The sequence below is a fragment of the Myxine glutinosa genome, chromosome 7 (genome assembly GCF_964187855.1).
Source record: "Myxine glutinosa chromosome 7, kmMyxGlut1.1, whole genome shotgun sequence".
Lineage (NCBI taxonomy): Eukaryota > Metazoa > Chordata > Myxini > Myxiniformes > Myxinidae > Myxine > Myxine glutinosa.
Genome location: NC_136267.1, coordinates 83,066,172 through 83,093,592, shown reverse-complemented (window position 1 = coordinate 83,093,592; position 27,421 = coordinate 83,066,172). Strand labels below are relative to the sequence as shown.

At 43.7% G+C, this 27,421-nt stretch overlaps 1 protein-coding gene across 1 annotated transcript; it reads right to left on the bottom strand.

Annotated features, from left to right (window-relative positions):
* Positions 1-53: 53 nt before the first annotated feature.
* Positions 54-26,102, bottom strand: CDC6 (cell division cycle 6). Its single transcript, XM_068122605.2, has 12 exons — positions 26,035-26,102; positions 23,716-23,899; positions 21,860-22,150; positions 21,571-21,770; positions 9,357-9,544; positions 6,141-6,247; positions 2,752-2,891; positions 2,195-2,292; positions 1,716-1,780; positions 1,331-1,527; positions 995-1,135; positions 54-796 (listed from the first exon to the last, which is right to left on the bottom strand). The coding sequence occupies exons 2-12, from the start codon at positions 23,888-23,890 to the stop codon at positions 704-706; spliced, it is 1,695 nt and encodes a 564-aa protein (XP_067978706.2). The 5' UTR covers positions 23,891-23,899; positions 26,035-26,102; the 3' UTR covers positions 54-703.
* Positions 26,103-27,421: the final 1,319 nt, after the last annotated feature.

Sequence of the window (27,421 nt, the reverse complement as noted above, 5' to 3'; positions counted from 1 at the left end):
TTGGGTAGTAGAATGCAAACTTTCAAAAGAAAAAAAAGATTCCTTATAATGTGTCCAGAAATTGTTTTAAAAAAACAAAAAATTTATTGTTTAGATTTATACATTCTGTCATTAAAACAAATTAAATCAGCAATAAAACATTTAAACAATTACTCCAATGATCTCTGCTTCGATTTAGTCTCACACGATATTCAAATGCAACAATGAAAAGAGAATTTATCAAAGCTGGCATATTAAATAAATTGAACACTGCATTGCCACTCCTACGAGAAAAATGAAAGCCACCCCCCTCCCACTTCCATCTCTTCCGAGGAAGAATATAAAATAAAATAAAAACTGGTACAACAATATGACAGCATCTCAAATGAGCACACATTTCAGAGTATGACATGCAAGTATTAAGAAGTCAGTTTAATGCAAGAGCTGACCAAATCCTCAATTCATGCTCACTGCCCTGCAATGTAAATGACAGTCCACAACTGTTTCTTAAAAGGAAGGTAAAAATAAATTAATAAAATAAAAGCCACTGGTAAAGCACAAGGGTTGTATTTACCAAAAATGTCTAAAATATACACTTTGCACACAATAAAAGTGATGTCAAATATGGTAAAAACTGCTGAACAATTCAATGGCATGACAAGGTAGGCAAATAAAGCAAAGAGCAGGACGAGAAGATTTGCCCAAATCTTGGAGTGTCTGCAAATCACTCTGGGATGCCCCCTTGAAGGACCTTCGATAGAAGCACCTTGTCCTGCAAAGCGTGTTCTACTTCGTTTTCCTCAATCATGAGATGCAACTGAAATGCAATTGGAGATGTACAGGCATTCAACATAAACTAAAGATGCATGCTTGTCAAATGAGAGTCTGTCTAATACAACTTGGAACTTAAATATGAGGATTGAAGGGTGGGTGGGGGAAATAAAAACAAAATAACCAGGTGGATAAGTATGCAGGGTCATTAAGGGGGAGAAATGGAAAGCAAGTTGATCGATACCTTGGTGAGTCGAGCATCCTTGGCACATTTCATGCTGAGGATGCCTCGAGATTCTAGCAGACCACAAAGCACTAACGTCTCAGCCAGGTCCAGACGTCCTGCAAGGTGCTTCTGGCAGAGGCGGACATATGCCTCATGCAGCTGTAGGAGCAACAGACAAAGAAAATAACTTCGCTATTATATACAGGGTGTATATTTTTTAAATATAAAACCCACCCCAAATGCAAATCTCACCAATCTGATCATGTTACTTTTTAGACCTATCAACTCCCACTGAAAGCATTTTCAACGTGATATTCTTTCATTTCCTGTTGGGTTATAGGAGCATTTTCACACCTTGCCCAACATCACTTCACGACTCTTTCCATGGCGAACAAGCAGCAGTGTAGCACAAACAAGCAGTGTCTGCTGCAGTGGCAGTTCAACGCCTGTACCTCCACCACCCAATCGCTCTCCATACAATGTTGATACCACTTTTGACACTTGTTGTAGGGTGACCTTTCTGGGCTTGGCAGGTGGAGACGCAGACTTGCCTAGGGAAAACAGACAGAAAGGTATTACAGAGGAATCTGTTAGTCAGCAGTTCCAAGCAATTAGTATATTTCGAGATAGACAGAATAAAACACTATTTATTCACAATCCCTCCTTACTCCTATATTTGAACACTGACAACATATAAAGAGTCAATAAAATTGTCTTGTCTGCAAGACTGATTATTTACCATCTCCAGAGGGTTTAAGAACGGTCTCTTGCAAAACTTGAATCTCTACAAGTTCAACAGCTCTTCTGCAAGACAAAATAATAGGTTTGCACAATGCAATAAAAAACAACCAACATTTAAAAAAATAGACAAATTAAAATTTGTTGAGGTCAAAACACAACATCGTGTATTTATATGAAAAAAAAAACGAAAAAAAAAAACTTGAGAAAGGTGGCAAAGTGAAATCAGCTGTGGGGGAAAAAAACAACAATAAAAAACGAAATAATGTCCCATATTTCCCAACAGTCCATCTCCCGATTAATTGGTTTGATCTCCGTCTCCACATTACAAAAAATATTCACCCATTGGACTATGCACAATTTAGCCTATATACCAAAACCAAACTTTTTCAAATCTCAACCAAACATGTTTCAGATAGCTCTTCTTTACCATACAGCAAGTCTAAATATTTCCTATGATGGAAGAATCTGTACAGTTACCTGCATGCATCCAGGGCCTTGCGTACATCTCCAGAAGTGGCTGCTATCTTGCGTGCACAGAACTGCAGAGCGGCAGCATCAATCACCTGGCCAGCCACCTGCAACATTAAAAACATTTTCAGAGCAATGATTTGATTTACCCTTTTTGATATAATCTACACATTGTGGGAAAGGGACCTTTGTGTGCTGGTATAATATACCATCCGAAAATACCGTTTTTGTCAGTCAAATACATTTGTAATAATCATGCCAAATGCAATGTGACAAAGTACACATAGTTGGAAGTATGAAAAATTTGGTGGAGATCAGACCAGCCATGTTTGCTTGTTTTTTCTATGATTTTCACACAAAACAGAACAGACAGAATGTCCAAAAAAGTAAATGAATAAAGTTTCAGCAAAAATGACATGTTACACTTTTTATTATCTGCCATTAAACAAGTTACAAGAGTGGCAAAATTGCAAGTAACTTTCAAAAGTTATTTGCAATAACGTTTTTGCTGGTTCTTCAACCAAGAGCAGCCACAGATCAGCCAAAAAAAAGCAAGCCAATGTTACCGATTGTAGACGGCTCTGTAGGATGGTCATGAGCTGTTCATGACTGTATGGAGGGAAGTGTAGGAGGTCAGGACGACAGGCGGAATGTGCCTGGAGCCTTGGCAATATGCGGTCCGTGAGGTCCAGGGAGTTAGCAATTCCTGCAGATAGACAAAATCACAATCAATTTTAAATAGTTTATAGACTATTTATTCATCCGTTGAAAGCAGTACCCCAACAACATAAATATATGGGTATATTACTTCGTTTGATGGGGGCTGGCACACCTCCCTCACACCTTGCACTACACATAACCCTTTGAGTACGGGATTTTTTTTTTTTTGATAAAAAGTACCCCCAGTACGGTATTAATTTGGCATTTTGGTACGGGAATGCAACCACGTACTGACGATCTATTTATAGGTATAGTCGATGACGTGGTAACATCATCCATACACAAAACTTTTTCGCGGGTTGCGTCACTGGACGTCATCCGTACTCAAAAGGTTAATGTCCTCACAATTAATGGAATCACTCATGATGAAGCTGCATCTCTGGATCTGTTATTCTTGTCTTCTATTGCATCCTTTCTATTCCTGCACCCTCTGCCCACCCTTTCCTTTCGCTCCTGCATCCCCAAATCGTCCCCCACCTTGCCATTGTTGTGTTATCCCCCTTTCCACCACATTATTATTGTTCCCTCCACCCACCAAAGTTGGACGGAGGTTATGCTTTCAACCCCGTCAGTTTGTCTGTGTGCAGGATATCTCAGAGTTGGGAAAGGATTCGGACAAAACTTGGATAGGTTTGGTGGATGACAAGGCCGAATCAATTCAACTTTGGTGAAGGTCCGAATCCTGATCCGGATACAATAAAAAACAAGTACAAAAAGTTTTAATTAAAACAAAAGCCGCGTCGATGTTACACAATGCCTAGATGCAGCTGTGCCTATAACGTAGATGTTATAGGCACAGGACATTCCTATTGATTCGATTACTTGATGTTATTTTTGTGCAAAGTGAAAATATATCTCGGCACTTTCCCGTGTGTGGCGACGAATTTTTAATGTATCTCGGCATTTTCCCATCTGTTATTTCAGGCGGTGTATGACTGACCATGCCGCGATTTAAAATATATATATCTCGGCAATTTCCCGTGTGTGGCGACACGTGAACGAAGCTATGCTCCTCTCTCCACATTATTGTGACGACGTATAAATTAAATATTTCATCGTGACGATTGTCATCAAATGGACGAATTTTTAATATATCTCGGCATTTTCCCGTCTGTTATTTCAGGCGGTGTATGACTGACCATGCCACGATTTAAAAAAAATATATCTCGGCAATTTCCCGTATGTGGCGACACGTGAACGAAGCTATGCTCCTCTCTCCACATTATTGACGACGGATAAATTAAATATTTCATCGTGACGATCGTCATCAAATTGACGAATTTTTAATATATCTCGGCATTTTCCCGTCTGTTATTTCGGGCGGTGTATGACTGACCATGCCGCGATTTAAACAAAATATATATATCTCGGCATTTTCCCGTCTGTTATTTCGGGCGGTGTACGACTGACCATGCCGCGATTTAAAAAAAAAAAATCTCAATGGACTCGAAGTTACAGGCCTTTGATAATTCATTTCGTTCTATAAAGGGCAACTTTCATCGGATTTTCTTCCTGTTTTTTTTCAACCGAGTCTAAAACTATGTTAGCGACTGTGAAAAATGAAATGTTATATCGAATTTGATTTGAAATAAAACTGTGTGAGAGAGGAAGACACCACGGGCCTACAAAACAGGCCTCAAAGCTATGCGAGTTAATAAAATGGTGGATATTTGTTTATATGAAGCCTCTCCCAAAATGGGTGGAGATATGGTTCCCAGAATGGGTGGAGCTTTGAGGTTTTGTCTTCTCTGCAAGAACAACAAGAAGAAGAAGAACAAGAAGAAGAACAACAACAACAGCAGAGGGCACTCTATGACCAGCGTCTGCGACGCGGCTAAAAATTAATTCATAAAGTGTTTCTTCACCATTGAGAGATGGAGCCAAAACGATATATAGTATGATATTTCAAAAAGTTGTGGACCAACTGCCAAAACAAGGTGGATGAGTTGGTAAGGTGACAAGAACAAGCCGATTATATTTTGGTTCAGATCCGAATCCATATCCGGACTATCAGTGGGATACAAAATGTAAACTAATCAGCTTGGTGGAGGTATGCCTCCACCGAGTGCGCTTCTAGTTACCCTCACCAGAGGAGAGGGTGTTGCATTTGAGTCTGTTTGTTTGTCTGTCTGTCTGTTTGCCCGCACAGAATAAATATCATTTTCTCTGCAACCGTTGGTATGATTGACAGGAAATTTTCACCATAGGTGCAACTCCACATGTATAATTTATTTATGATAATTATGACGTCATAGGTCACGTGTATGGGCGCAATCTTGGAAAAACCAAACAACTATGCACCTCGATATCTCCGAAAGCATCTGCATAGAAAAAACAATGAGACATGGCTCATTGTAAAGAACTCTCCATGGGGAATAACATATGTTAATGATGATGTCAAAGGTGCCTCCATTATGACGTCATTATTCGACAAATACAAAACTTCATCAGATCAAGATGAAATTTCTTGAGCGTCATCAAGGGATAAATTGGTGGAGAAAATAATAATAATAATAATGATGTCATGAGTCACGTAGTCGGCCACCATATTTGTTTTAACACAAAAACCTAAAAAACCCCACTAAAAACACGTCCTGGTAAGAGTCTGCAATCTCTAATTGCTCTTTCTAGTTCTGTTATGTTTTGTTCTCGTCTGTTCTGTGTTCTATTCTTCAATACGTATAAGACTTGGTATTCAAAATAATACATATACAAATAAACAATCTGTTTTCATATTGCTCGTTATGACTCTCCTCCTTCGTTTCCCTTTATAAGGGGTGAGGTCCAACGGTAACAAGCTTCTGCCCTACCTCCATCACTATACTCCTCCACTTCCCCCATCCTGAGCAATCACTCTCCTTCGGCACAAGGAGTTTCAACCTCGACACTAAAAAAATTAGAAACTTTGTATTCCAGTGAACTACAGCTACAGATCAAAGAAGTGCTGAACCAATAAAAGCCAGAGCAAAAGGTACTGATCCAACAATGTTGCTCTTCACAATAATCCATCATAAACAATTATTTGAAATACAACTTAGCAATTCACAAATCACAATAGTCCTCAAAGGTTCTGCTACTTACAGTTTACCGTTTTACTCATTTTGCAAATGCATAAAGTCATATAATGGAACATTGGAGCTAATCCCAAGTTAACCACAAAGTATCATTTTATGTCCCTGAATGAACACAAAATACCATACCCTAATTTGGGTCTAATAAGTGCCTTCATTCTCACCAATTAGCACGAGGCGTGAGCCAGGCAATGAAAGCCACTCAAAGATGGTGTAAAGAACCTCCTGACCACGGCTGTCTAACTGGTCAATCTCATCCAGCACAAGCAATCTATGTGGGGAAATGGAGTTGAGAGACAATTTAGACAAATATACAGATATACAATGCAATTCAAACAAGAAAAATAAAATTGAAAATATTATTTGCTACAAATGCGCTGAGGGATATGCTTCCACATATCTTCTGCAGGAGCGTTCTGCAGAACAAACCTGTGATAAACATTACGAGAGTCACAGAGCGTGCACTGACCATTTAAAAATGGAGGGCAGCTAAAATGACCAACTATTTGATAACAGATAAACTGTTTGATGTTTCATTCAAAATGTGAGCAGGTGTAGAGCCCAGAGCAATCTGTGGCTTCAACAGATTCTGAGAATGAGCCCATCATTTGTTTCCATGAAACAGTTGGTTGTGCCAGTACATGTTCCATGCCCCAGCCCTCAAAACTTGTGAAAATCCAAATGTTTGCCATTTTAACACTTGAATATTTTGATCACCCCCTCAAGTATATGCAAGATTGTTTAAAAAAATAAAAAAAGTAAAAAAAAATAGAAAAGTAATCAAACAGCATGCACATATTAAGAAGTTTCATTATTCTATCTGTAAACATCAGTTCCTTTGACAATCTCAGTTCCTTCTACAAAGCTCGGAACAAGAGTGTGTCTACCCTCAGGAGAGCCAGGAAACGATCTCTCTACTCTCAAACCTGTCTCCCTCCTCCAAATCCTTATGGCATCTGGTCAAATCTGTTTCTGGTGTTTGTTCCCCTTCCAACCTCTCCCTCACCTCAAACAGCTACACAACTGACACTGCACATGAAAAATCTGAATACCCCAACTCTGTGTTTACCTCAAAATCTTGTGTCCCAAACCCATCTCTCTCTGTACCCACCTTACCCAGTGGTACACAGCTGCTCCTGGACTCTGTGTCCTTCTCGACCTGACAAGGTGGAGAAGTTTCTGTTGAACCTCGACTCTGATTCTGCAACTGGACCAGACGGCATCAGCCCACGAGTCCTAAAATCCTGCTCTGCCGCTCTTTCACACTTCAAAATCCTGCGTCATCTCTGTTCTCTTCACCCTCTCTTTTGCTCAAGGTCATCTGCCATCTGCTTGGAAATCAGCCAATATTACCGCTTTACACAAAAAAGGTGCAAAAACAGATCCTTGCAACTACAGACCAATCAGCCTGCTCCCAATTATCAGCAAAGTCATGGAATCCATCATCGCTTCTGAAATTAAATCTTTCCTCTTCTCTAATGGCTTGATCTTTGATCATCAACTTTGATTCAGAATAGCCTACTCTACTCTGGACATGCTGTTTCTGTGGTCTAAACCATGGATAGAGGTGCTCAACACCAGGCAGGAAATCAGAGCAGTCTCCCTTGATATATCCCATGCCATCAATACGGTCTGGCTTCCTCCGTTGTGCGAAGTCCTTCCTTGGCACTTCTGAGCTCCTCACCACATACAAAGCTTTCATCCATAGCTTGATGGAAATACTGCTCTCCCCTTTGGGCTGGTGCACCTGCCTCACACCTAGCTCGGCTTCACGCTATAGAAACCAAAGCTTTTAGAATCATTGGAATCTCCCACGATGAAGCTGACTGAGGGCCTTTCACTCATTCACCACAGGGAGGTAGGTGGTCTGTCTTCTACCGACTCATCTCTGGCCTTGCTCCCCCTGCTCTGTCTGTGCTCTGTCCCCCAAATATTCCTGCAGGACACACAAGATCTGCCAGCAACCCTCTTATGGTGAAACTGCCAAAATCAAGACTCGCTTCTCGCCTTCACTTTCATTCCTCTTTTTCCGGCCTCTGGAACAAACTCCCACACTCTTCAATCCCATGCCTCCCTCCAAGTCTTCAAAAAGCTATTCACCACCATCTCATATCTTTCCCCAACCAAAACTTTGATCTTTTCTACCCCTGTTAATACACCCAAACAACCTTCAAATTCCATGTTTTCTTTCCTGAAATTCCCTGTAGTGTCCATCTTGTTTATCCCGTGTACACCATCCCAGCTCTTTTCTACAGATCTCCTGATTTCCCTGTTCTCCGCTGTTGTTGTGCTTCCCTCTCTCCCTCCACCCCCCTCATCTCCTGCTCCGGTTATTATATGTTCATGTGTTACCTCTTAAACGAGCCTCGACAAAGTATAAAAATAAAATTTTGTACACATAGGATAATTTACACCCAGAATCTGCCGAAACTTAACTATTAAAAGACTGGGGAAACACGAGTCATTTAAAGTTATGTTTAAAATGTATGTGGCTAAAGTTGTGCAGCAATCAGGATTATTATTGTGAATTGAAGCAATGATGATAAAAAGCACTTCAAATAGGTGAATCTTCACAAAGTCAGTTCAGAACAGATGAGCAAGTTATGTAACCATGTAGTCAAAGGTCTATCAAGACTACACGGACACACATCATCACTGCCAACACGATAATTACAATATGTTAGTGGCAGCATAAATGCCCCAAACCTCTTGATACTCCTCCGCACAAAAATCAGGTAGATAAACTGAAACTGAATTGCTGTGGTCGATAAAACACAGGCATAATGGGATAAATGACCTCCTCCCATGTGCTACATCTCCTCCCAAGGTATTTGTACGTACTAACCAAGGTACCCTGTAGTAAACTAATAATACTGCTAAACATACAACATTCATCTTAAAATTTGTATCGCACAACAAATGTATGGTGAGCATGCTCTTAAAATTGGTATTTGGCTATCACACAAACAGTATCGATTACTTGGGTTTGCAATGTAGCAGATTGTGAGCAGAACAAGGGGTTAAAAATGGCCGTTCCCAGTTTACGAGCTTCTGCAAAAATAAATGCAAATTAACAGTAGACATTCCTTGTTGAGTTTGTTGTCTGTTTGTACCTCCTCAGATGAGGGCATATCCAAACAGATGCTCGATAATTACGTGGGTCCCTTTTAAAGAGTCATTTGGGGCATCCGAACCCCAGGTTTTATGGCCAAAAATGTCAAAAAAGCCTGAATATGCCAAATGATATAACAACCTTAGCTGTATGAAGAATGCTGTTTAACGGACAAAACATTAACATCTCAAAGAAAGAAAACTAGAAATTGTAAATGCCACATTATTCCGGTCTCATCCAAATGACTTCACTCAACTCGGTCACTTACATGACAGGTCCCTTGCTAGAAAGAATCTTCTCCAATTGCTTTGCCTGCTCTCGGCTGTCAGACTTCCCCACACTGGTATCTCTGCCAACTTTTGGGGCTAACTGAGTTAGCAAGGCTGAGAAAATTCTCTGAGATGATGCCAGCTCCATACAGTTCAGGTATACAAAATGTACATTCTTCAGTTCTTCCTGTGTGGGAAGAGACAAAGTTTATCTTAGAAGCAGAAATACTGCTGTAGTTAAAGAAAAAAGAAAAGTACTGACTTTAAAATACCATATCGACAATGATTTATACAAAGTCGAGCAAAATACTTACACCACATCCGTTTAGACAATGAAATAATTACTGCCCTCTAATTCAGAAAGGAAAGTTCCTTCCTTTGATTTCATTTTAAATAACAATACAAACCTCAAGTGCATCTTAAATTACAAGTTAAGACATTAGTGGTGTGTGTGGACAAAATCAAGAAAACACAAGATTTGAACCTGGAATGCTGAACAAGCCAACTCAACTCAAGGATGATTAAAATCAACTCCTTCGAAAGAGACTTGGAAACCACTAAACTGGATTACTTGATAGGAAGAATGAAAGTTTATTGCTTAAATTTTCCAAGGATGAAAACCAAATTTCAACAAGAAAGGCACTCACTCGGTAAAGAGCGTACCTCTGCCAGGCTGACCAGTTTACATTGTGTATCCCACTGATAGGCTGGATCTGCATCAGAACCAAAATCGAATCGGCTTGTTTTGTCATAATCAGTGCATAATGATGGGAATAGAGCCTGTGATTGATGCTGTGAAGAGGAACAGGTTGACATGGTTTGGTCATGTGTTGAGGAAGGATGAAAGTGACTGGTTGAGAAGAGTGATGGAAATGAATGTAGAAGGAAGTAGAGGACGGGGAAGACCGAGAAAGACTTGGCTAAAGATGGTGGAAGAAGAAATGCGGGCAAGGGGGTTAACAAGGAGAATGAATGAATGAATGATCGTTTTAAGACCATTTTCCCCACTAGAGTGGGAGTTAGCCTGACAAGGTTAACAAGGTTAAAAAGGAGAGATGCAGAAAATAGGGCAAGATGGACAAGATTGTCATGGGGACCGCAAGGCTAACCCATGCTCTAGCAGGGAAAATGGCCTTAAAATGCCTGTTGTTGTTGTCATAATCAGTGCACAACTTTTTGAAATCTCATGCTATATATTGTTTTTGTCCCGTGTCTCATGGTGGAGAATCATTTTTTTTTTTGTATACATAGTCAAGGATCGTGGAGGAGCTAGAACACAGAATGGATTAGGCCGAACCAGAAAAGGAACATCAGGAGAAGGGGGAAACACAAACAGCAGGGCAGAGGGAGAAAATAGACGGGGATGGACAAACACAGGATGCGCGTGACGATGAGGGGAAGGGCAGAATGCAAAGGGTGGACAAGATAGATACAGAAGCAAAATTTTGGGAGTGGTGGGGGGTTGGTTTAATGAGGATATTATTTTAGATAGTGGGGAACAGCTTTTCTGAAGACCTGAAGGGAAGAATGAGACTGAAGAGTGTGGAAGGTGGTTTCACAGGAGGGAACAGAGAGGAATAAATGAGTGAAGGTGAGTAGTGGTTCTGGATTTAGGTAGTTTCACTGGGAGGGGTTTGCTGGTGGACCGCATGCGTCATGCAGATACCTCGGGGTTGGAGGATGAGGGGTGAGGGGGGTGGAGGACACCATGGAGAGGGCAGAAGGTGCAAGACCAGAAAAGAGGTGGGAGAAGACAGACCACAAACGTGTCGGCGATGGCGAGTTGATAGGCCCATAGGCTCAGGTTCATCATGGGAGATTCCAATTATCTTGAAAGCCCTGGTTTCCACGGCATCAATCTCAGCAAGGTGTGAGACAGGTGCGCCAGCCCGGAGGGGAGAGCAGCACTCCATCAAGCTGTGGATGAAATACTTGTTGGTGGATAGGAGCTCATGTGTGCTAAGGAAGGACTTTGCATGACATAGGATGCCAACTTTGAAATGTGGATTGCCCAAGAAAGATCATGGCTGATTGTGAGACCCAAGAGTTTGAGTGACTGAACATTTTAGAGAGGGTTGTTGAGAAAGTAGATGGGAGGGTGTGCAGTATGGTCCTTTCGACGAGGGAGAGAGAGAGTGCATGGGATTTCTCGGGATTAAAACACATATTCCAAGTGATTGATCTGTTTGTGATTTTGTCAAAGGTCTGAGGAGAGGGGTGAGGCTGCTGCCTGTCTGTCAGAAGGATGAGGGATGTCACAGCAGAGAGTGAAGTAATCAGCAAAGAGATAAAGAGGATTTCCTGGAGAGTCAGAGAGATCAATAATGAAGATTAGGAATAAGGTGGGGCCTAGAACACTGCCTAGGGAACCTACAGCCTCGACAGGGAGAGGAGGAGAAGAAATTATTCCGTTTAAGGCTACATGTTGGCCATGAGAGTAGAGGAAGTCAGTAAGCCATGTGTGGAGTTGGCCTTGGATTCCATAGGCAGACAGTTTAGAGATCAAGGCAGGATGCCAGACTGCATCAAAATCTCGAGACATGTCCAGAGAGACGGCCCTGATCTCATGTTTAATATAGAGGACCTCCATCCATTGTTGGGTGAGTAGAAGCAGCATGTCCAAGGTAGACTGACCAGGTGTGAATCCGAATTGATGATCTGAGAAGACGCTGTTGGAGAGAAGGATTTTATGTCATCTGTGATGGAGTCAATGACCTTGCTGATGATTGGAAGTAAGCTAATTGGTCTGTAGTTAAGGGGTTACATTTTCGCCACTTGTTAAGTAATGCAGTGATGTTGGTTGATTTCCAACCAGATGGAAGAGTATCTAGGGTAAATGACAGAGTGAAAAGGGCAGAGATGAAGTGCAAGAGCAGCAGAGCAGGTTGAAATTTTTTTTTAAAGAAAATTCAGATCTTCACCAAAATCTAATCAATTTGGCCTCGTCACACACACACCCAACCTGCCCACCAAATTGACTGAATCCATCCATAACCGAGATATCTAGCTCACAGACAGACAAACAGGAGACAGAGAGGGGGTGAAAAGCCAAACTGTCCACCCTCGGTGGTGGAGCAAACTCCACTTCAATGATTTACACAACACATTTGCAAATACAAAATTAAATATAAGAACTCGGCATTGCTTTCTTTTTTAACCGAGCTCCGATTTTCACAACAGAGCATCCATCAGTTCAACCTATGTACAATGACAGAGTTGATGGTTATTCTTGACATGTCACTGAGAAGGAAGGATAAAATAAAACCACTACATGATTAAAAACAACATTGTAAAATCAGCCATTCAAATGAAACCACATGGAAGCAGCACTTTATCACCATAGCTTTAAAAAAAACAAAAACCCAGCAATACAACTTTAAAATCAACCAATTTGATGTTAACAGGTGGAGTTCTGCTAAAATGTGTCACAAGTTCAGTTGATCTATTATTTCTGTAATCTCTTTCAGGGATGTTTAAAAAAGCTTGAATTGTACTTATAACTTAATGGCCAAAACGGAACAACCAATTTAGCGTCCGAGGGACGGCGCACACGTTGAGGAATTACCCTGCATTCAAAACACCAGGATGACAGTTTATAGCTAGGCCGAGACTAATACCCAGGCGAGACAGTGTAGAGGCAAATGGGCTATCCTGCCAGCCCAAAACATCATTGGGCAGATACAATTATCACAAAATTTGTCTTCAGTGCAAGTTATCCATTATACTGTAATTAAGATCGGCCTTTGGCCCATTGATAAATGAAGATGTCAATCAGTTGATGTCCTGGTTGAACTTTAAGTAGATTATAGCTTGAAGTCGCAGCTAAAAAAATAATCCTTGCTTAGCTCGTGCCTTCAATCTTGACATGTGAGCATATTGTTACAGACACGACTTTGATGTTAAAGTGGGCCGAGCGGAATGGCCGTCGTGTCCGCACAAATTACCCGACTATACTCGACGTTGACGAGCCGCGCTATGCTGGCTCAATAGGAAAGAGAAGACACCCGGCTGGGTTATAATGACACAATACGACACCAGGGGTTCAGTTCTCAAGTATATTCGTACGGAAAAAGGTTAGATTACAGGGGCTAGAGGTATATTACAGGAAGACAGGCACTTAGACACACTCTTATATTAACCCCGGACAGACGACAGACACACGGGACAAAATGCTGACTCACACGGGGGTTGATGAAAAGGAAAGGCAGGTCGCGATGGCTCAAGGTGCACTCTTGGCTCAAGGCAGAATCGACTCGGTCCGGTCCAGAGATGCGGGGAGGTATCGTCGCGCTGGGGGTGGCGGTGGCTTCTCTCTCCAGTCTCCAAGCTGAGGCGCATCTGACGTCACATCCGGCGCGGGGCCACGTATATCCGGCGGGGAGTGACACGCCCTCGGCTCGTTAGCTCCGCCTCGTGGAATCGGCACGTTGCTTCTCATTGGGTGCGTGCGGGGGGGGTTACTGGCTCCGCCCCTGACGAGGAGCTGACAGCCAGCCCCTTCGGGGTAACCCCGTGGAGCGCATGGTCTGGAGCTAATCGAGCCGGTGTGAGGACGCATCCTCCCCCGCTCCGCCGCCATCTCCTCTGTTGTTGTTGTAATTGTTGTTGTAGTTGTTGTTATTGTTGTTGTTTGGGGAAGAAGATGGGAGGAGGTATGGGAAAGGTCCTAAACTCACTACTGATGCCATATAATCACATTCTGGTGCAACGAAGAGTCATAATTAATGGAGACGAGGCCTTAACTGACATAGAATAAGAATAACTAGGAAGATGTCCGAAAGTTGTCTACCTGTGGTGCGGTGGACCTGGGCACGACATTTAATGGGGGAATAAGGGGAAGGTCGGCTCTACTGATTGTTATTTACATGCAATGGGACTAGGGAATGGGGGATCGGGGAAAGTTGGGGAGTATTGGAGAAAATAGGGGAATATTTACAAGCGGATATGGAGGCCAAATTCCATATTCGCAACATTGCACCCTTCTCTACCCTCGGGGCGTCCCGACCCGATAAATTTTTACCTACTTTAGTGTGGCACGCAATGTAGTTCCCTCTACTATTAACTCTACCCTGAGTGCGACAGTTTTACAGATATTCACAAATGAGTAAATATGTCCCCCTGCGACGTTGCACCCTTCTCCTCACAGAAACACACCCACAGGATAACCGAATCCGGAAAGAATTCTCAAACTACACATACAGCCGGTAGGGAGCATTATTTACAAGACTACGCTGCTATCTACACTACGATCCAGGACCTGTCTTTGGAGGAACACATGCAGATGTTATGCATAGAGAGAGCGCGCTTGCCAACATCGATACACCAACCCACGAGTGCTCTGTGGCCGACGGCCTTTAATAACGTGCAGAGCACCCTTCCCGAGCATCAAAAGCACCACCCCACCACACAGTCAGCACCATCCGGTGCAGTCACCATTGTTCATTGGTATAAAAATAAATGCGACAACCCCTAACCCTGCAGGTGTCTCTTGCTCTTCTTGTGGTGCACTTGGTGGTAACTAAAAGTGGTTCACCTGTATGGCATAGGTGCCACGTTGACCCATAGGTCCATCCCCGGGTGGTGCTTGGCCGCAAACGAACTGCGGTCCATTGTGGGTGGCCACAAACATTGCGGTCCATATGGTGTATCGATCCCGGCAGCAAACAGCGAAAGTGCAGGCCCACAACTGCGCAGCCAGCACCTCTCTCTCCTCTCTCTCTACCCCAAAGCCAGATCCTCGGAGGTGGGAGACAAAAGAAGAAGACAAGTGAGTAAGGTGGTAAGGGCGCAAAAGTGCACGCAATGTAAGGTGATGCACACTGGGGGCACATGGGAACCAGGTGAGACAGGTACGTTCCTATCGTACGCCCCCCCCCCACCAGGTAACCTACATGGCCTCTCCCTTACCCCTCACTGCATCCACAAAACACAACACTACCCATAAACATCTACTTTACAAATCGACAAACATCCCTACTGTCTTCCCCGTTCCTCCCATAAACCAAATTCGTCTTCTCTCCCTCCTAACCAATCCAATTTGCCATTTTCAACTCTCATCAAAATTTGCCATCTCCAACTGCACATCAAAATTTGCCATCACCAATTCATCATCAGTCCCTCCTAGGGAGGGAGAGATGGAATCACCCCAATGTCTCATCCACGTCGTGATGCGTCTCACAAATCCACAGCAATTCTCATTTCTGCAACACAAACAAAGAAAACACAGGTGTGGAGTCATCATCATCACCACAGGTAAGTGGCTGCGTATGGTGCGACAGGTTCTTCAATCCTAACTATTTCCTAAATGACTTTAACAACTTTACACTACCCGGGGTCTTCCTCCGGCCAAACCATTGGCCCTCTTACACTATGGGTTCTAAAAACCAATTCCCATTGGCCAAACTGTGGTGCTCTTCAATTTGGGGTCTCACTCCCCCGATTCATCTCCCGGTGCCCTCGCACAATTTCTGGGCTGCGGCGTGTACCTCTCCCAGTGGGTCTACCCACCTGCACACCTCCACCACTGCAGTTGCCTCCGAGCTTACCTGCTCCTTACCCTAACCTAACTACCTGGGGAAGGCCCTCTGGCACTCTCCCCACTCGGTGCCCTCTCTGGCACTGGGCTGCCCGATCCACACCCGGGATCCTCAGGCACCCACTCACAACTACCGGCTCCCAGAGCCCACCTGCGGCCTCACCTGGCCGACATCCTCACAGTGGTGGAGTGCCCAACCAACTACACACACTAACAGGCTACACGCCCAGCCATTTCCACAACACTAATGCACCCATCCACAACACCATTCTGCAACCGCACCACAAATGCCAATATCCAACCACAATTTACCTGCACCCTCTACCTAACACTTACACTACCCGCCCCGGGTATCCGTGATGGGGGTCCACTCTTCCCCCATCCACACCTTCGCACCATGCACACCACTCCGTACCACTTACTCCAACTTTCTCCACACACCTGTACTTGCACACCTGTGCTCTCACACCTGGTGCCACCTGCACCCTTCTCTCCCCAAGCGCATTCGCGCTGATCCACACACTCACTACTCATACACTGCTCCACACACCTGTCCAGTTGCACACCTGTGCAATCACACCTGTTCAATTCTCACACACACACGGCATCATCTCAGCTAACTACTCCCTTCTGAAACTTGCGCTTCCCAGTCGTCCCTTTAAACTATTGCGCTCCCTCGTCATTATCATCCATACTAATCTACCTGCGTCCCCACTACAGGTATCAGTCACTAACTAAACTTAACGTTACCTAATGTCATCTTCTAGATCCCTACACACAATATCCTAACCCACCCGGGCTAGTTTTCACTGCCATACACCCCATAAGCTATTGCTCCTTTGCCCCCACTCATGGGAAGGATGGTGGATTTGCCATCCCACCACATCGGGGGTCTCTCACTACCAATTTTGCACATCAAATTTCAACAAATCAAAAATTTGCCAATCATCTGCCAATCACTGTACCATTACCAATCATCACTCTGCCAATCCTTTGCCAATCATCAAATTTCGCCTTTTTCTAATTTCGGGGCCAAAACACTAACCTCATCACCCAGTCTACTCACTACTGCCTCTCGGTGCGCCAATTCCTGTCCAAAGCCCGGCTTCGTAAAGCCAAGCAATGGATGCTGGTTGTTTTGTGCCAGCGGCTGGATGCGTCCGGCACTCGGTGCAGGGACGGGGGCTTACCCGGGCCGAGATCCCACGCATCACCTCGGCGTGGAGCCATCCAATGTCCCGATCTCGACCTGCCGGCACGTCTCACCAAAAAGTGGTCGCCATGACGACCCTTTCTATCGGGCTGCCAGCTCCGCCTAGTGGAGCACGGACGCGGCCGTTCAAAGCGAGGCCCGGCACGCACCGAGGGCCTGCTTCGGCTAAAAGTCGCTCTAACCTCTAACCCGTGTAACGTCGATGCTTCACCTGGACGCTTACACCCCGCAGCCCGTTCCTTGCTCACACATCCAGCCGTGCCCATGCTCCTCGTACCTTTCCTTACACACCCAGGTACACTCATTCCACTCACAGCCTTGGTCACACACCTGACCACCGAACACTTTGGCACACATTCGTCGCTCGCACACCTCACCAATACACCTCTTCGCGCCCCCTCCTCGGTCACCTCCTCTGTGACAATCACAGGTGTGCTCTCATTCGCACACCCAACCACGTGCCTCACCACCAACTCCAGCGTGCATTCCCACTCACGCTCTACCATTCCAGGTGTGCATCCTTCCATCCCAGGTGTACATCCTCGCTCACCTGTCACAACTAACTCACGCTCCATGTCACTCTCACTACTTTCACCTCCACTCGTGACAACGCACTCACCCTTACTCTTGACAGCACACTCTTTCCTCATGCACCTGTCCGTCACACACCTTTCTCGCGCACACTCTCCCGTTACACCCTCTGTAACACTCACCACAGGTGGACACTCTTCCTTACTTCTGACAGCGCACTCTTTCCTCATGCATCTGGCCGTCACACACCTTTCTCGCGCACACTCTTGCGCACACTCTCCGGTCACACCCTCTGTAACACTCACCACACCACGCTTCCATGTGCTCCCTCGCACACGCGCTACGACCGACTCACTCCCGCCAGCACACTCACTCCTTGGCACGCACTTTTTCCTCACACACCCCAGAGTCGGACTTTCTTGCACACCTCCTTTTTCGCACACCAGACCTGTCACACACCTCACCAACGGCCTTTCACGAACACCCGGGTCCATCTCGACCCCCAAGCTTCTTAAATCCCCTGGCGCATCATACGCACGACCATATTGGTCACCACTTACACCGGGTCCTCTTCCTCTTCGCTTCTCCTCCATCACCTGCGAATCCCTCATCCGGTTAACGAGCACATCACGATCCAAACACAGACTTTGGACCAATTCTTTTATCTCCTCTTTTATCTCTTTGTTATCCCCTCTCCGTCGCTTCTTAATTTCGCTCACCCCTTCTTCCACTTCTTCTAATTTGTGCCTCACCTCTTTTATTCCCCGGTACGTCTCCTCAAGCTCGTCCTCCAAGGCTACCTTGACCGTTTCCATGTGCGTCCTCACCTGCCGGTCCTTCGTCTCCATTACCTCTACCACCTCGTCCAACCTCGTTGTCAGTCCCTCACGTACCATCTGACATTCCCTCTTCGTCGCTATCAAGTCGTCTTTTAGTTCTTTCTGTGTCACTTTTAACCCTCCTAATACCGCAGTGTTCCTTTGAACCTGCTCCACTAACTCCGTCTGTCCCACCGTCAGCTGCTCCACCTCCTGCGTCAGGTCCTCTATGCCCCCTTGTAACTTTACAGTCCCCTTTCTCACCTCCTTTTCCATGTGCTCCTCACAGTGCCTCACCTCCTCGCGCACTCCTCCGACCTCCTCACTCACTCCTCTTCTGATCTGCTCTCCCATCACTTGCATCTCCTGCCCAGATGCCACCCTCATCTGCTCCATTTCCTCCCTGTGAGCATCCAGTTTGGTTTCTACCCCCATTCTGACCCCCTCTATCTGCTGCTCCATTTGTTTAACTTCCCTTTCCGCTTGGTCCCTCATGTCCCTCAATTTGCCTTCCATACTGTTTTCTAACCCCTCTAACCCTTTTTGCATCCCTTCCATTTGATTCTCTTGAGCGGCCATTCTGTTTTCTACCCCCGTTAACCCATGTTTCACTCCCTCTATCTGATTCTCTTGAGCGGCCATTCTGTTTTCTACCCCCGTTAACCCATTTTTCACTTCTTTTATCCCGTTGTCTAACCCCTCAAAATTATTGTCTAACTTCCCAATTTTCTTGTCTAACTCCTCAAAGTTATTGTCTAACTTCTCACCGGTACCCCTCGCTTCGTCCCTCATTACCCCCATTTGGTTTCCCAAGTCATTCCTCAGGTCTTCACTTGTCTGGACCATGAGCGCCTTTATTTGTTCCATAAATAGGCCCCAATCCATCGGCGGCGCTGCTACGGTCGCGGGCGCGGTGACCAGCGAGGCGCCATTTTGTGCGTTTGCTACCCTCGCTGCTTCGCTCTCCTCATGTCCCTCATGTCCCTCAATTTGGTCCTGGACCGACCCTGCTTCACTCTCCCCTACCGGACCCCAGCCGTCTTGATCCGCCATAGCGCGACTTGCAAAATTCGAGTTTCGTAAAACAAAACAAATTTCGGCCGCTCCAAATTTTGACCAAATTTTTTTTTTTTCCTCTATTCGTTTTTTTTTTTTCCTTCAAAATTTGGTCGGGCCTCGAATCTCACTCCCGACACCAATTGTTACAGACACGACTTTGATGTTAAAGTGGGCCGAGCGGAATGGCCGTCGTGTCCGCACAAATTACCCGACTATACTCGACGTTGACGAGCCGCGCTATGCTGGCTCAATAGGAAAGAGAAGACACCCGGCTGGGTTATAATGACACAATACGACACCAGGGGTTCAGTTCTCAAGTATATTCGTACGGAAAAAGGTTAGATTACAGGGGCTAGAGGTATATTACAGGAAGACAGGCACTTAGACACACTCTTATATTAACCCCGGACAGACGACAGACACACGGGACAAAATGCTGACTCACACGGGGGTTGATGAAAAGGAAAGGCAGGTCGCGATGGCTCAAGGTGCACTCTTGGCTCAAGGCAGAATCGACTCGGTCCGGTCCAGAGATGCGGGGAGGTATCGTCGCGCTGGGGGTGGCGGTGGCTTCTCTCTCCAGTCTCCAAGCTGAGGCGCATCTGACGTCACATCCGGCGCGGGGCCACGTATATCCGGCGGGGAGTGACACGCCCTCGGCTCGTTAGCTCCGCCTCGTGGAATCGGCACGTTGCTTCTCATTGGGTGCGTGCGGGGGGGGTTACTGGCTCCGCCCCTGACGAGGAGCTGACAGCCAGCCCCTTCGGGGTAACCCCGTGGAGCGCATGGTCTGGAGCTAATCGAGCCGGTGTGAGGACGCATCCTCCCCCGCTCCGCCGCCATCTCCTCTGTTGTTGTTGTAATTGTTGTTGTAGTTGTTGTTATTGTTGTTGTTTGGGGAAGAAGATGGGAGGAGGTATGGGAAAGGTCCTAAACTCACTACTGATGCCATATAATCACATTCTGGTGCAACGAAGAGTCATAATTAATGGAGACGAGGCCTTAACTGACATAGAATAAGAATAACTAGGAAGATGTCCGAAAGTTGTCTACCTGTGGTGCGGTGGACCTGGGCACGACATTTAATGGGGGAATAAGGGGAAGGTCGGCTCTACTGATTGTTATTTACATGCAATGGGACTAGGGAATGGGGGATCGGGGAAAGTTGGGGAGTATTGGAGAAAATAGGGGAATATTTACAAGCGGATATGGAGGCCAAATTCCATATTCGCAACAATATAATACTTGGAAATTTGTCTTTTTGGGGGAGGAAAATAGCCATGTGGACTAGAAATTACCTCCGCCATCGAAGGTGGGTGGAGGTTATGTTTTCACCCCTGTCTGTCTGTGAACAGGATGTCTCAATAAGTTGTGGACAAGTTGGGTGTGTGACAAGGAATAATCGATTCAATTTTGGAGAAGATCCGGATACGAGAATGTTTTAATTTATTAAGTGATTCTTCACCATTGAGAGATGGGACCAAAACGATATCTAGCTGATGATATATGATGATGTATGATGATGTATGATATCTAGTATGATGTTTCAAAAAGTTGTGGATGGATTATAACAAAACTAGGTGGATGAGTTGATAAGCTGACAAGAACAAGCCGATTCGATTTTGATTAAGGTCTGGATCCAAATCCGGTCTATCAATGGGATACAAAACATGATCTGTTCAGCCTCGTTCTACCAAGTGCCATTCTAGTTGATATTACGATTTTACAAAATTAGTGATTTCATTTTTCTTCAGATGCTTTGTGGAACATATTTTGTTTTAATTATATGTTGGTGTGCTTACGTGCGCATTTGCGTGAAATTTTATAAATAGCTTGCATGAAATTATATTTGACAAGGTGAGCAGGCAGGAGAGCCCCCAGATGGATGCACACCCACCTCTGAGCTATCCAGCTGTGTTCTGATCAATCCCATGGCCTAGCTATGCAAATTCAGCATAAAAACACAAACGAAAACGTACATTCACATTATAACCGTTAGCTTTTATTCAACATGCATAATTGTTTCTGCGATATGCCCGTTATTCACCCATACGCACCGACATGCTGGCAAGTATGTGCAGTAGACATGCAGTCTTGCCGGTTCCAGGACGTCCGGAAACGTACAAACTGCCAGGTTGTGCAGAAAGCACGTGATGCTGCAGGAATGAACGCACCACATTTTCCTCAGCTTCACGACACAACAGGAGTGATGGCAGTGCTGTGTGTAGAGCTCTCTTCGCTTCTTGATAACACCCTCCTAAAAAAAAAGTTTAGTTACAAAACAATTAAAACAAACACACACCTTTTGGGTGGCTGGCACATGCACACACACACATGCACACACACCTTTCTGCCGCGTGAGCTTTACAAATGTTGCCTTGGGTTCAGGTGACATTTCCCCCAACACTTCACTATGAGCAGGCTTAGTTTCTGCACTCGTTTCTTTGCACGGCTGACCAACATCCTTTCCAGCCCGCGTGCTGATCTCATCAAACTGAAGCCGTCTGCATGGCATCAGCAACTCTCCAGGTAATGTGGATGGAGACGCAACCTGTCTAATGGTCAACATGTTCTCTTTCTTTTGCTTGATCGGAGAGCATTCAGTCACTCGAGGCACATTGCACGTGTTCTCAGCTCCTGGAGGAAAAACAAACATTTGCATTCACTACACAACTAAAAGTCATGACTGGAGAGCACATGCATCATGATATGTCAAATGACTAAGAAGCACAAATAGAGACATTTTAACAGCATTTAAAAAATAAGCATTGCCAATTAATCACACAAATAAGGAACAACAACAAAAAGGTACCACAAATAAATGTGAGAGCTATTTTGTAAAGTTTGCAGACATGCTAATCTTCAAACAATAATTTAAACTACAGTTCATATAACACCTTAATCTGCACTGGCTTGAGAAACAATGACATGGCAGGATCTAAAAGAGGCAAATTTTATTACTGGTCAACCAAGTCCTGGACGGAGAGTCACCAAGTACTGGCCAACGGAAGGGTTTTTTTGAAAGTGCGAAAATGGTGATTTGTCTTTTACAGTGTTCTAGTAAATAATTTGATCGAAATTAAATAAGAATTTTAAAAGAATGCAGAAAGGAAAATTCTAGAATTCACCGCCGTCGATGCAGTGTCTTTTACACCACCTTATTTAACACGTTACATTAGTCCATTGCCCGTTGTTTGTGCTTCATGACGTCACCAAAAACATTACGTTTCCTGTTTGGAATGATTTTCAATTTGATTTGACCGCCATACAGTTTTTTTTTAAAAAGCTCAATCCTCTCTGCACATGCACGATTGTGAGAAATTCAGAGCCAAACGGTTAAACTACAGGTTTGTTTTCCGATTCGTGATCAAAATAGAACATTCAATTGAAATCAGGTTGTTCCTCAATCATAAACCGACGTTTGTAGATGGGACACAGATAAAGAGAAGTGAAGTGAACAAATTGCTTAACCCCCACTCTTCGCTTCGCATGGGGTAATAAAAATCACAAAAATCAAATGCATGCCTTTGAATTATAACAGAGTAGACATTGTCAAGGCTTAGTGACGGTCTGTGTCGGCAGAAAATTAAAATGACGTTATACCAACTTGAGATCGACAAATGTACATTAACCGCCACGAGAAGCAAAGAAACGCCAACGTTTCAGGGATTAACTCTTGCTCTGATCGACGACGTTACTTTGCTTCCTGAAACACCAATCTGAGGTCGAATACATTTAAATATGTCCAGGTTAAAAGAATGGTGGTTAAATCAACGAAATATATGTACACCTATATGCTATACAGAAGGGAGGGCTGAGGGATACATACAAAATATACTTCATGCTGCAACTATTCCCAAAAATAAGGTGCAACATCCGTTACTCATCACTTTTAAACAATACCCAAACTTTGCTATGCCTTTTTGGAATCTTAAGGCTTTTCTCCAACACATTATGGTTTACTCTCCTTGCTGCAAACAGTTTCTACAGCTACACATTACTCCCACATGACATTCTGTGACAGTTAGAATCTATATTGTGATCATTGACCAACATCACCCAATTGTAAGAAATACTGAACAAATAAAAATAAGCAAAATAATAAAAACTACACATCAAAGTTGCATTAAACCAATAAGAACAATTCATGCCCTTATTGATTTGCTTGCAGTTAAGATGAAATTAAGCGGTGCAAATATTACCCAGTCGTTTTCTGGGTGACAAGAGAATCGGTGAGGCTTTAGCTCCAAACTCATTATTTGTACGAGTCTTCAAATTCTCAGTGGCATCTTTTGCACTCTGAGCCTCATGCAGCTTCGCTTTCCGCACCGCTGATCGAGTCTTCCGTTGAGGAAAGGGGATGGTCGTCTGGTGCATAATGAAACACTGCAAAGATTTGCATTGTCAGTCAATAACAATAAACAATAACAAGAATAAACTAGAACAGCACTCTTTAATGTTGCGACATTGACCGATATGCCCCTATGCCTAGATTATTAAATAATTATACATACTTGTACCAAGTTTGATTAAACACCTTCAGCTGTTCTCGTCTCACATTTTTACCTGACATGACCTCTCACCTTTGATGCTGAAATCTAATCAGTTCATCTTTACATCATAATGTATACATCTACCAAATTTGCCGAAAATTCATCACTGGTTCACAAGTTAGCATTGTAACATAATCTTTACCAAACAGGACCTCTGACCTTTGACATTTTGACAACACAATCTAATCAGTTCATCTTTACATCCAAGAACATACTTGATCTAAGTTTGACTTAAATCCCTCCAGCGGTTCTCAAGTTATTGTCCCAATGACACCTATCCCAGACGGACGGACAAATTAAAAACATAATGCCTTCGGCGACATTGGCGGAGGCATAAAAATACCAAAATTAAAGAGTAAAATTTATTTGACCACCTTTCAGAAAAGAAAGGGAGTAGAGTAGAGGAAGGCTTGCAAACAGGTAGTTGTTCACATTGTCTCAAAGCAACTTGGATGTAGATTGAAATAAGCAAGTAGCTTCGAGCTACACTCTGCAGCATGACAGAGGGCCAAGTAGATTTCATTACACAGTCCTTCTTTGCAAAAGTGCTTGTCGATATATCTAACCATATGCCATGTGTGCCAAGTATAGGCAGAGTGATCTCGTTGTTGACAAATTGATTAATTGGAATCAAACATTTCTAAAACAACATTATCCCTTCCGTGTACAAAACCCAAACAACTCAAAACAATCAATGGTAGATTGAAAAACAGCTTGAAACAAAACTAAAATGTCCTCAGTAAGTTAAACAAAACAAAAATAAAATCCAGGCCAAACTAGATTTGGACAGGTAACAACTGAAGTACTTTGACTTTTTGTTTGGTTACAGTGTCTGCTCGGAGTCTGGGCGGTCGGTGGTTTGAACCCCGGCTGAGCCATGCCAAAGACTTGAAAAATGGTTCATACATGCTGCATCCATGCTTGACGCTTGGCGTTTAACAAGGTTAAGTAATTAACTTATATTAAATAATTAAAGTGTGTGGAACAATCAAAAAATTATGAACGAGATCAGCCCAACGGTCTGACACCAGCAACAAGAGCGAGAATCGCTTCGCCATACATGTCCCCTACCGATGTAATATTTTCTAAGTCCAAAAAGGGCATAACTCGGTGAAAATTTGTCGAAACACCCTGAAACTTAAACTTCTTCTGTAACTTATCATATTGATGCCATGTACCAAGTTTAAGTTGAGTATGTTGGAAGGTATGGGGGAAAAAAAAGTCTGAAAAACAACAGGTGAGATGGACGGACGGACAGACAGCAAGCCTATTACTATTAGTCCCATCCGGTGAAACCCGTAGGAGACTAATAAAAACACCAACTCACATTTAAAAAAAACAAAACAGAAACGTTGGCACATTTTGGACATAATTAGTGCAGAGAAGTTTTTTACAGCAGAATAAACAGCGATGGGACAATGAGTCATAGCTGGATAGTGAAGAAGAAGAAGCGACATCATGGCAAGGATCTTTCACTCAGAGTAGTCAATGCAGAGAATGGCGGCAGAAACAGTGGATAGGGTTCAAATGGAAATACATAGGTGCACCTAGAAGCATTGGGGATAGAGAGGGCACATTATGATTATGGATATTATTATTAAGAAATGCACAGGTAAGATGGGTCTGACGGCCTCCCAAGTTGAACCTCCTTGGATGTCGTTCATAGAACTTTTTTGCCACGTGGAAACCATTTCAACCAAGTGTGAAGCACTGGGACCCAAGTCTGAGCGAAGTTACATCATCGACCGGAAAAATAAAATAATATAATTAAAACTTAAGCGGTCACAGCTTACATTCCCCGCTTAACCCGGCTGGGCTGGAAGAGAGTAAAGTGATTATTAACCAGGACACCGAAACATCACAGCATTAACTATCGTCGAACTACCGCACTTCGGCACCACATAGCCAAGACAAAACTCGAAATTAAAACTCGTAAAACATTAAAACCACCTTATCCCAGCTACTTACGTAGCGCAAACTGGTGCCAGTCCAGTCGTCAGCAAACAAAATGCGCTTTCCCAATCTCCCGCCAAACTTGCTGTGCTAACCAATCAAACGCGAGAGTTTCGTTCGATCGCCGTTACGTCAGGCGATATGCGCGGTGCCATTGGCTGGACTCCGTTCGCCGAACGATCCCATTGGTTCGTGATATCTCGCGGCAAAAATATATTCCCCACGGAAATGGCATCGAAAAGAAGACGCTAAATTAATTGTAACAACTGCGTCTGTAATCATTTAAGTACATTTTAAATATATGTAGCCTTCGTAAAAGCGCTGTATTGTATAATTGTAGTGATGTTTGTAAAAAGCATGAAAGCAACTAAATAATTGTATGTAGACACCTCAGGAAAGTCAGGGTTCTATCAAGAGAATCCGAAAGTAACTCTTTAAATGAATTAAAGCGCAGTGCCAGGAGGGGGCGGTGTATGGTCATGCTCAAGGTGTGGATGGTTGATTGTTGTTTTCAGTACGTCATGAATGTGTTCTATAACCAAGCAGCTTGCTTTCGCTTGCAAAGCTAGCCGTTCCTTATGAACCGCTTCGTTTGCGTGCTTAAGCCGCTTTGCGAGCGCTTTACAAGCTGCTTGGTAATTACCTCCGCCACCAAAGGTTATGGTTTCACCTGTCTGTTTGTCTGTGAACAAAATATCTCAAAAAGTTGTGGACGGATTCGGACGAAATTTGGCAGAGATGTAGCGTATGTGACAAGGATTAAATGATTAGATTTTGGTGAAGATCCGGATTCGGATTCGGCTACTAGAATTTTAAAGTGATTATTCACCATTGGGAGATAGGGCCAAAAATGATACATAGCAGGATATCTCAAAAAGGTGTAGACGGATTTGAACGAAACTTGGTGGAGATGTTGTGTGTGTGACAAGGACAAATATATTCGATTTTGGTGAAGATCTGAATATGTATTCGGATATGAGAATTATTTAATTTTTAAAGTGATTCTTCACCATTGGGAGATAGGGACAAAAACGATGCATAGCCGGATATCTCAAAAAGTTGTGGACGGATGTGGACGAAACTTGGTGGACCGGTTATGTGTGTGACAAGGAATAATATATTCGATTTTGGTGAAGATCTGAATATGTATTCGGATATGATAATTATTTAATTTTTTAAGTCATTCTTCACCATTGGGAGATAGGGACAAAAACGATGCATAGCCGGATATCTCAAAAAGTTGTGGACGGATTTGGACGAAACTTGGTGGACCGGTTATGTCTGTGACAAGGAATAATATATTCGATTTGGTGAAGATCTGAATATGTATTCGGATATGAGAATTATTTAATTTTTAAGTGATTCTTCACCATTGATATGGCTAAAACCAACATATAGCCGG